At 36.4% G+C, this 11,746-nt stretch overlaps 2 protein-coding genes across 4 annotated transcripts in view; one reads left to right on the forward strand and one right to left on the reverse strand.

The window, feature by feature from the left end:
- The first annotated feature begins 3,552 nt into the window (after positions 1–3,552).
- LOC117627597 (transcription factor MYB3-like) lies at positions 3,553–4,772 on the forward strand. Its single transcript, XM_034359754.1, has 3 exons — positions 3,553–3,875; positions 4,012–4,141; positions 4,294–4,772. The coding sequence occupies exons 1-3, from the start codon at positions 3,737–3,739 to the stop codon at positions 4,634–4,636; spliced, it is 612 nt and encodes a 203-aa protein (XP_034215645.1). The 5' UTR covers positions 3,553–3,736; the 3' UTR covers positions 4,637–4,772.
- A 2,543-nt stretch (positions 4,773–7,315) lies between these two features.
- LOC117627642 (probable glycosyltransferase At5g03795) overlaps positions 7,316–11,746 on the reverse strand; it is a 59,920-nt gene continuing 55,489 nt past the window's right edge. For all 3 annotated transcript variants that reach the window (XM_034359812.1, XM_034359811.1, XM_034359810.1), the window contains exons 4-6: positions 9,701–10,049; positions 7,922–8,873; positions 7,316–7,623 (exon numbers count right to left, since the gene is read on the reverse strand). In XM_034359812.1, the coding sequence (XP_034215703.1) occupies positions 8,187–8,873; positions 9,701–10,049 (1,036 nt within the window). In that variant the 3' untranslated portion in view covers positions 7,316–7,623; positions 7,922–8,186. The remainder of the gene's footprint in view (positions 7,624–7,921; positions 8,874–9,700; positions 10,050–11,746) is intronic.

Below are 11,746 nucleotides of genomic sequence, written 5' to 3' on the forward strand. Positions count from 1 at the left end.
TAACTCATGTAATATTCTTCTGCTAATTCTATCGTTTTAAACTCTTTTCCCATAACATCTTCTTTCCTCGGTGCAATCATGTCAACATCATTATCATCACTGCTTTGACTAACCATATGTTGGACCGACATATGCCCAGTCTCTGTTGTCGGTGCCCTATGACTCGACCTTTCACAACCACCCAGATACACTGAATCACTACAACCACCATTTGATGTCTCTAGACCCCTGTCCATCTTACCAGACCCCTTCATGCCTGACAAACATAATTTCAAACTGAAATGACCTTATACTCTATGTGCTAACATACTTTCTCTTCAAAAAAACACAAATGAATAATCTCATTCAAGTGCACATACTCAGGTCAATAATTGCACCACGTATAACTGTTTTGCAACCAAAAACATGCACTTGCATCAACTCATTACCCAAATCACATTCAAGTCCTAAACCAGAAAGAGGGTTCTTTGAAATCTTACTTGATGTTTCCATACTTTCAAAGGCCTCTCCTTACACTTCCTTTTGCCACCAACTCAAATGTCGTCGTTAACAGCCAAGGATCTTCGAAATCTTTACAACCACGTTGTTATTACAAATTCATTCCCCTGCGAAATTTAAATTCTATATCAAACAATGCCAACAAAACAAATTAAGTTAGTTAAATACCTCCAATTTGGTGACCATTTCATCATGGAGGTTGGACCCACCATCAATTTCGTATCTGCATATGAGTTTTGGGCAAGCAGAGAGAAGACTTGAGGACCTCAATTCGGTGAGGAATACCTTGTTGCAGCTGCGTTTTGCCCAAGCACAGACAAGAGTTGGACACACTTAGGATGGATTTGGGCAACTGAGAGGAAGAGTTCCTTGTGAAGCAGAGACGAGTTCGCAGCCAAGCAAAGACAATGGGCAAGAAGAGAGGAGTTCGTCGAGGCGCTAGGGATTCGATTTGGGCAAGCAAAAAGAACAGTTCCTGGAGGCGCTAAGAATTGGCGAAAATTCTGTTTGGGCAACCAGAATTGGATGGGCTCTTAGGATTTTCGGTTTGGGCAACCAGAGAGGAGAGCGTGCATCTTCTTCTTCCTCCAAACCTTCTCTGCGCGTCTTCTTCATCTTCCAAATCTACCTTTCTCTTTCCTCACATGCCACTCACGTGTTCAATAACAAATGCCTCAACAGGTCACCAAGTCATTCAATCTCAGCCATCCTTTTTTAACATGAAAACTCAGCCGTTGGATAGCTGGCTGTACTGATACAGCTGATGCACCACAGAATTTTCGCAGACAAAGGCCTTTAAGTTTTATATATTGGGTCCCTCACCCATGCAGATTCGTGACGTGTCAAGAACATGTGGTCTGCCATCTCATCTTCACTAAAGGCCATAGGTGGCAAGCGAAATAATTGCCCAAACTTTCATTGGCTGCATCACCCATGTGAGTCATACGTGCGTTTGTTCATTTGCCACAATATTTCAAGACTTTCAAGGGCGATGATGGCATTAATTTTAGGGAGAATCATCATCGTACAAATTCTCACATATCTTCGCACGTATGATTAATTTAAAATGTATGTTTTATTGTCAAAACTCTCTGATTATTAATTAAAAATTTGACGTTTTTCTAATAGAAACACTTCTAGAAAGTGTGCATAAGTAAAAACGCTTCTTATAGAAGTCATCTCAAACGAATTCTAAGAACATAAGGTAAATATTATATCTACATGTAGACTCACCTCAAACCAAAAGAATTTTAAATTTGAATAAATATTGTGTAATGATGTGCATAGATTCTTAACACAATGTCTCACACTCACAAAAAGCCAAAAAGAGAAAGAAAAAAAATTATTGACATACGAAAGCCCTGAATGATAATGCAGAACAATATAGAGTATAATGCTGGACAATCTATTATGGAAAATCTTGATAGTTCAAACTAAAACTAGATTAATCAAGCCGAAAAATTCAACGAGTAGAAAGGGATGAGACATGAGCCTTGACACCAGTCAAAAAAGTACATTTTCAAAAAAAACGTCATGAATGAAATCATAAGACTCCTCACACAAAACAAATTACCCTCAACTTATAACAATTTCAAAAACAGGACTATTGATATAAGAAGCCAATCTCGATAAGGACACCTCATCTTTCACTTTCACCCAAATTGTTGGCTTAATTGACTCCATTACATGCTTAACGCACATATCCAATGACTTTATGTAACAAGTAAGAACTTGGAATCCAATGTTCAAATTTCAATGTCATCAACCACAAGGAAGAAAGAAAGAAAAGACTACTCTAGGTGACTGTGCTCTACCTATTAGCCATTTATTTACATAAATTAATAACAGTTGAAAATACATGCTAATTAAGAAGATAGACATTTCCCCATTACTAATTTTAAGTAGTTCAGATTGCATGGGGGCTCATGGAAATCTTACCCTTTTGGCTCTCTCTCTCTCCAATTGGAAGATGGTTCCTCCAAAGTCTAAGGCTTAAATAAGCCCAAACTTTGAGGAAATAAAATAAGGAAAATATTGGTTCTTTCTGATATCAATTTCCACAAGAGCTCTCCCCTTTAATTTAGTTTATCTAGTAGAAAATGAAAAAAAAAATATTCTGACAATTTGGTACAAATTCACATGAGAAAGTAAACCCAAACTTTGAGGAAATATTAAAGAAGGAAAAAAAATCAATAGGTTAGGTGTACTTTTTTAATTTCAACTGTAGAAATTTCTAGCAGTGCTCATTTATTTAGTTTATCTAGCAAATATTATATTATATCACTTAAGAATTTATTATGGTTAACTAACACACAGGGACACAATATTTTTTTATTTTTTATAAATTAATAAACCTTCAATGTGGTACAGAGAACCAAACAGACTGAAGGGAGAACCATTTGTGCCCACCTCCCTCCCTCCCTCCCCTCCCCTCCCCTCCAATGTCTTCATCTTCAAAAAGCCTATAATATCTAAGTTCAGAGTTTTAGTTTGTTTTGACTATATATATGATCCAAATTTGAAGTTTTACACCCAAAGTAAGAAAGATTTTGTTTTGTTTGGCTAACAAAGAGAAAATAATTGTAAGGGCTTGCCGCTCAAGTGATTAAGAGCATTCAACCATGCACCCGAAGTCCTAGGTTTGCTTCTCCCTCCTTTAATATCGCTTGTATTTAAATTAAAAAAAAAAAAAACTTATTCATGGTCTCAACTATAAATATACATTTTTTTCTTCAATAAATTTATGAAACAACATATAATTGGGTGTGTTTGAAAGGGACTGGTTTCTAAGGTCAGTATATTTTCATTTCCATATTCAAGGATAAGAAAACAATATTTATGATGATATCAGACAATTGTACAGGCAAGAAATAATGACCAACTTGGGTTTATAGGACACAAAAAAAATACATATAATAAGATTTATATATTCTACTTCCCAGTCTGCTCTTAGTTTCAACTGGTAGTTGGGATTTAAAGAGCTCTCTCTCTCTCTCTCTCTCTCTCTCTCTCTCTCTCTCTTGGAAGGGTAGCTAGATTGATGGACTCGCTGACTATTCAATTTTCTTCTCAGAAAACAATACCAACCAAGCAGGATATAAACCCTTCTCTCTCATTGTAGCATCAACCGACAGTCAAGTCTTTCTCACTAATATCTCATCCAAGAGCAAATAAAACCCATCATCTCTCTGAGTCTCTCTATATCTTTCTTTCTTTCTTTGTTTCTCTGCTACACGACATGGCTCCAAAGAAGAATGATGGAGCGACAAAAAGAATTATGAACAAAGGCGCATGGACAGCAGAGGAAGATAGAAAACTTGCAGAATACATTGAGATTCATGGTGCAAAGAGATGGAAGACAGTGGCTTCCATAGCAGGTTAGTTTTGAGCTTACATAGTGAAAAACAAAAGGGTTAATTGAAGCCAATACAGAAACCACATTAATTTCTTCTTGATTTTAACTAAACCTGGCTTCATTTGTTCAAATAATTCATTGTTGTATTGCTGCTGCAGGTTTGAATCGATGTGGGAAGAGTTGCAGATTGAGATGGTTGAATTATTTGAGACCCAACATTAAGAGAGGCAACATTTCTGATGATGAAGAGGACTTGATACTCAGGCTTCACAAGCTACTAGGAAACAGGTTAGTCATCATCCACATTTTTCGTGTCACATGCACTATCAATTTGGACCGCGCATTTAAATAAAATTAAACACCACTTTAAATTATCAAACCGTTTGATAATAAGAGAACATTTAGAATCTAACATACGACATACATGTTGTATTGTGTAGGTGGTCTTTGATTGCCGGAAGGCTTCCTGGGCGAACAGACAACGAAATAAAGAACTATTGGAATTCTCATTTGAGCAAAAAAATCAATCACAAGGAGAAAACACTGCAGAATTCAAGAGCTCAAGAGACTGCTACACCTTCCCAGAAAGACAGTGGTACTGAGGGGGACGAAGAAGAAGGAGGAGGAAAAGAAAGTGTGAACAATTCGGATGTTAATTTCGATGTAAATGAGTTCTTCGACTTCTCTGCTGAAGGCTCCTATGGGCTGGAGTGGGTGAGCAAGTTTCTTGAGCTTGATGAAGACACCATGAATTACAAAGAAAAGGTCAGCAATATTATGTAGTTAGTATTATGTGTAGGCTCTAGTTTTTCTCTCATAATTGAGAAATGTAAGAAAGAAAGAAAAATAAAAATTGGTGTACGATGAAAGTGTGAATCTTCTGTACAATTTAAATAAAAATTGCCCAGTCTCTTGAATACATTTGTCTAGCCATTTATATTTAAATTTTGTAGGAGATAATTAATAAATATTTGTGACCACACAGAGCACTCAATGCCCCTGTTCTGTGGTATTGTGGCCAATGCAAACAAGCCAGAAGTGCTATATATATAGTATTATATTATTTGACAAAGAAAGAGAATATCACTTACTTCAACTTAATATCTGTAGTATTTGTATCATTCAATTCAAAACTAATTGATAATATCTCATCGAGAATCATTTCGTTACGTAAAAATGTTCAAAATATGATTTGAGTTTCTATTACAAAGAGAACTAAATGAAAAAATTAAGCTACCTCATTTTGAACATTGAATCTAAATGTAAACCCTTTTTAAATGATCATATTCTGAATCTAAACCTTAAACCCCAAATGTTGTTTAAACTTAAAATTTAAAAAAGATCGAATTTTTTCAGAGGGGATGCATATATATACAGAGGGCTTCCGTTGAGGGATCCTTCAAATAAGCTTATTTGAGGGATACCCTTATAGGGTCCACTGTGCATTGTATTTCACTAATCCAAACTGTCTAGTTTGTAGATATTCACTAATCCAATGTCTGGATAGCCTGAGCCAACAAAAATGTAAAGAGTCAACTTGTATAAATAAATAAAAACTTCAAACAGGTGTCTACTTTTATTAAAACAATACCCAACCCATCACTGTACACGTTCTATCCATGAAAACCCAGCAGACATCATGCTTGTTCAAGCTAAACATAGCATCTCCCGGTATTGCCATTCATGCGACTGGATTATATTTTAATTTTAAGAACTCTGGTCTGGTCTGGTGGATTCTTGCTTCTAAGCTCGAGACGAAAAATGGCCGTTACGAAGAGGGTTAGAGATTGACGAGAAAACGAAGAGGGTTAGAGATTGACGAGAAAAATGAGACAGGATAGGGAGTGGCGGAGCTAGGAATTGTTGATGCAAGAAGAGGCACCTTAGAGAATTAATTCAAGTTTTTTTTTGCTTTGTGATAATTTACTTTGTTACGAAGCTCTAAATTTTGGCATCCCTTAGCTTGTTACATATTAATAATTTAATAATCACTCGTATGAACAAAATAAGGGGAACAAAATAACACATGCTAGTTTGTAATTCGTTTCTATTGAACAAAATATATAAGAATAGAAAATGGAAAAAGATTTGGTTTAACAAAAGTGAAGAATACACGTCAAAAACAAAAAGTCAGAATGTAATCCAGTTTCTCTCAGCTGCATCTAAATTTTTTTAAATTACAATGGCATGTAAACGTGGTTTAGTCCAGTGAAAAATGGTCTTGACTTGTAGATCAGAGGTCTCAGGTTCGAATCCCCATGACATTTAAGTTATGTGCATGTGTGTGAGAAACTCAGAAACTCCCTCCCCTTTAATTTAGACTATTACTTATACTGAAAAAAATTATAATGACACTTTTTCAATGTAATTAAGATTCTGCATTTTGAAGTCAATTTGCACAATGATCAAATGTGTAGAAGGCATGAACCAGTCTTAACCACACCAGAGACGGCTTCTAAAAAATTTCAAAATAGGCACACACAAAAAAACAAAAGTTGGTCCATGCTTCTAGCCAATTTGGTTAGAACTTTTCTAGAGGTACATTTCGCCATTATTGACGTTGATTTGTTGAGCTGAGCCATCACAGAAGCAAAATGGAATTTTAGCTAATAACTAGCCCTCGGATAATTTGAAAACTTCCTTTCTTCATATTGTCCTGTATAGAGTGTAAATAGTTTGGTTTGTAATTAAGGCCATCTTCAGTTATAGGGCTAAAAATTTAGCCCTCCAAAATATTAATTTTTTTAAGAATAGTGTAGGGTTAAATTTTTCCATCTCCAGTCATGCAGGGCTATATTTTAGAACCCTTCATATTTTATTATTTTGAGAAAAACTATGGTACAACACATACATTCCACAACTATGTATTGTTTAATTTAATTAAAGTACTATTTAGAGACAATATTCCATGACCAAGAATTTTTTATAATTTTTTTAAACAACACTTCAAACATTTGAAAAGGTGACTACATTTTTTTATTTTATAAAAAGGATGGGTTTCAATGGTTTGAACATCCAATGGTCATGACCAATAATGTTTTATAATTTTTTTAAGAATTGAAAACATTTAAAAAGGCTTGTATATATATATATCATCAATTAAAAACACATGTATGGAGCCCACAAAAAATTTGGCCTAGGACTAGGCCAAAGTTGGGCTAAATGTGGCCCTGTTGGAAGGCTAAAGGCCCAAATGTGGCCCTTCAAATTTGGCCAAAATTTTGTTTAGCCCATAGCTAGAGATGGGTTTTGCATGATTTTAGGGCTATATTTAGGATATAGCCCATGGCTGGAGATGGCCTAAGTATTAGTGCACCTTGGTTCCCAAAGGAGTTGCACGTCAGCATCAGCCAACCCTGTTACTACTGACCACACATTCTATACATACTGCTAGCGAGGAGAAAATCTTAGGTGTAATCAGTTGTATGTGATAGGTAAGTTTTTCTCTTCGACAATGGAAGATCAACCCGTAAATGCAGACAGTCCATATACAATTATACAAAATCCAACTATCTTGTATGTATGTATGTATACGATAACCAGTTGTATGTATACAAAATGTTTGTTCCAAAATGATTTACATGTCAGCATCAACAACTACGAGCTATATTCCTTAAAATGGAAAATTTGACTTGTATAATGAAATCATATAGGATTGTTTATATACGGGCAATGATTTTATTTTGTAATGTCCCATCTACTTGAGCTTTATCTGGGTCCAGTGAAATGTCACACAGAGCTATGGAGACTCCTTCGCCTTGTCATCTTTCCTGCAGTGGATGAACAAGTACATTTGACAAATGGTTAACTGTCTCAGTAAAAATTTGGTAACAGTCATTTCACATATTTAACATCAAATGAAGTCCTGAAAAGAGTTTGGAGAAGTTATGCTGTGGCTTTTGACCCTAAAAAAGAAAGAAAAGAAGTTATGGTGGCTTTGGTCTGGACCAAAAAGAAGCAACCCCATTACACAAAGTGACAATATGAAACCAGCATTGGAGCTAGCAGTCACAAGAAAAACAGTAAAACATCATTTGCACTATCAGAGATGCATATTATTGAGCATACCTGCATCCCCACTTCTCATTTTGGCATCCACCCCCAGTCTTCCCAGAAAAAGTCCATCCATGTTTCAGTTCAAAGAACTTGGAACACTTTACCATGAAACCAGGCTGGTGGCACCAAATGCTGTTTGAAGTCCTTCATAAAGTCAACAGCCATGTGCCTTAATGGACTTGCATCTTAGCCGCTAGTCTTGACTCTAATCAGCTCCTTGTTCAAACTCAGCCTATTATAGAAAATCAATATCCATTAAGGGCATGCTAAACACACACTAGGATTCCGGGATTTGGATCTGGTTCAACCTGCTAGACCAGATTGAATGCAGAATCATATGGAATAAATCATATCTGATTGGTCTTGGATTCCAAAGGAAATGCTTCTGCACCATTTTCACATTAATTTGCATGGTAAGGTATCTTCTCATGGGAATAGCCACTAAAATCTCTCTTAACTTGGGAATATCCTTCTCGGCCACGGCAACGGAAAATTTGCTCCAATCTAGCACATCACTCAAAGGAGGGGGGAAATTATCGGCAATAATCACTGGGACACATTCATAGTAGATGGACTCGATGATCCTTGGGCTGTTCACTTCATACCCCATTGGGCAAATACAAAATTTACTTGATTTCATATGTTGGACATAAGACATCTTTCGCGAGACTCTAAGGGGCAGAGGCCCGTAGATTTTCATGTCTTCATGTTTGTCCTGCCAGTGCTTGAGAAGTGTCGGGCGGACTCTTCCATGCATGTTTCCTGCAAAAAAGGCAAGGAGTGGGCGCTGTGACACTCTAAATCCACCAACATTTCTAAGAGGCTTCCTGGGGGTCCTAATGGTAGTTTCTGGAAGTGAAACATCCTTCCTGGCAACAAATATTCCTTCCGAGGTGTCAGCATTGCATAGAGCTTTTATAGTATTTTTGGTTAGTTCCTCATGGGCAGTTAACGTGTAAGGGCCCTGCAAAAGGTCGACAGAATGGAGGAATTTAAGTTTAAAATATTACCATGGCATCAACTTGTGTACACTGATTGGTCTTCATAATAATGGATGCTAAAATATCAGATATTAAATTGAACAGATATTTACTTTCAAAAATAATTTTCAAATTGCAAACCAGCAAGCATCTTTCTCATAGCTACAGATATACACACACCTTTTCAGCTATTATGCTGACGTAGAAGCATTTCCAATCAAACTACAAAGAGAAAACATATACAATAAAAACTGCCAAGGAATTTGGAATTCTTTCTCATACTTCCTAGACAATTCAAATTTGATCACCATAGAAATCTTAGAAGTAAAAGAACATAGAGAATAGTACAACACACTATTACTCTTTCCAGACAGTACTCAAATATTATACTGCTACGATATAGGTGCATTGTCAAATGTAAAAGGAGGACATCCATCATAATGGCTGTTACAGTATAATAATATAGCAATTTTAGTATTTGTAAAATGGAAATATTTTACAACACAAAGGTGAAGTGTAGTTTGGAAAATCAGAAAAGTCAACTAGGTAACAAAACCATATAATTTGATGCCAGTAACGATTATTTCCATGCAATGAGAAAACATTAAGCTGTGTTAAAACATTTATACTTGTGAAAAATTGAAGTTCAACTGTACTGTGTAGTCTACTACTATGCTTTTGTGATGAGATTAATTCAGTGTACAACTTACAGAATAAAAATGAATGCCTCCAATTCTTAAACAATTAATTACATTAGCACAATCAAATTGGAAAGAAGCATGCTGTGGAAAGGAAGAACAGATTACTGTACCCAGTCATGGCAAGCAACAAGGAAATGATCTGACCCATGTGTCCGATTCCAGAAAGGATACTTCGCAGCAATCGTGTTTGTGTAGTCTCTCAGGAAAATTGAGAGTGGTTTCAAATTATGTGAATTCGGTACATAAAGTGCCATCCCCAATTGGCGCATACTGTAAGGAAGATAAAATAAGTGAGCCATTTCTGGATCCCTTGTGACAAACTGCCTGTTTTCCTCCATCAACTTCATGAACCATCCTTCAGAAGCATAAATTCCTCTGAGATGAGGTTGGTGAAAAATGGGCCTTGCTCCATCACGATATATGTAAACTTTAAGTATCAGTTCCATCAGTTCATAGCTCCTGAAATTAAGGCAAAATTATGGCTTTAAACGGTTCAGTAAAAAAATGATTCTGATGGATCATTATCATAAGAACAGGAAGCCTGGTGAAATCAATGATTGAGTATATTGCCAGACATTCTAGCAACTATTGTTAGATATCTAGAAATACAAGTGAACATACACACACAGAGGCATGATTTTGAAAAAGAAAAATAAATAACACTAACTATAATTATTTTCCCATGTTTTGAAATATAATCCTCCTGCAGATTTCTTAGAGCTGAAGTCATATTCTATTTATTCTGTTTTTCTGCTAAGTCTATTCAAATGATGTAATGAGGACCATTAGATCATAGTCTAGGTAGGTGGATTCTCTAGCTTAGATTTGGTATGACATGTGTAATCACCTAATAGGGTGACAGCTGTAATTCTGTTAGAGAGAATCACACTTCTCTCTCTGTCAGTCACACTATGTGAGCTGCAGGATTTGCTGAAATGAATAGAACAGTACATTCCTATTTTCCTCTCCATTCTCTCTAGCTAAATGCTCTAGAATGTGCACCTCTTCCTAATCTGAAAATACAGAGAAAAACTCAGAATTCTAACATGGCCTCAGAGCCAGGTTTGATTGTTTATTGGGCGTGAATCTGTGAGAATCGAGCTGGTGCTTGGCTGAGCTGACGTTGAGGTCACTCAAAACTTCACGAAGCCTGTCTAGCTGCGTCTGATGTCTAACATGGCAGGATCAAGCTCTTCTGAGCTTCGTACACCAGTGTTCAATGGAGAAAACTATGAGTTTTGGAGCATTCGATTAAAGACCATCCTGAAATCTCATGGACTGTGGGATTTGGTTGAAAATGGCTTTGATGCTTCAGATCCAACGAAGGAAAAAGGAAAGGAAGAAGGATCTAAAGCTGCTGAAGAAGAGAAGTCTGTAACGGCTGAGACTTTGATGAAAGATGCTCGTGCACTTGGACTGATCCAAGGTGCAGTCTCAGACCAAATTTTTCCCAGAATAGTGAATGAAGAAACCTCAAAAGGTGCATGGGATATTTTGAAGCAAGAGTTTAGAGGTGATAAACAGGTAAGAAGTGTGAAACTACAAGGCCTACGTAGAGAGTTTGAATACACTCGTATGAAGGATAGTGAATCATTTTCTGTTTATGCTGCTAAACTGTTTGATCTAATTAATCAAATGAAGAATTATGGTGAAGAGTTACCTAGAGAAAGAGTTGTGCAGAAATTGCTTATTAGCTTGCCTAGATCTTATGATTCTATATGTTCTGTGATTGAGCATTCAAAGGATCTTGACACTCTTGAAATTCAAGAAGTGGTTGCATCTCTCAAGAACTTTGAGCTCAGATTAGATAGGCACAATGAAAATTCCACAGAAAAGGCTTTCACTAGTCTGAACATTGAGAGTAAAAGCTCTAAGAATGGAAGTTCTTCTGGAGGTAACAAGTCTCAGAAGAACTTGAAGGAAAATGGGAAGAATTGGAATAACAAGTCCAATTCAAATCCCAAACCAAATGCATCAAATGATGGAACTAAAACACCCTGCAAGCACTGTGAAAAACTGCACTATGGCAAGTGCTGGTTTGAAGGAAAACCAAAATGCAGAGGATGTGGAAAGTTTGGTCACATGGTTAGAAATTGCCATGACAATCAATCTGTGCAGAAGGTGAACTATGCCAATCAGGTTGAAGAAACTGGAAC

This window comes from Prunus dulcis, chromosome 5 (genome assembly GCF_902201215.1).
Source record: "Prunus dulcis chromosome 5, ALMONDv2, whole genome shotgun sequence".
NCBI lineage: Eukaryota > Viridiplantae > Streptophyta > Magnoliopsida > Rosales > Rosaceae > Prunus > Prunus dulcis.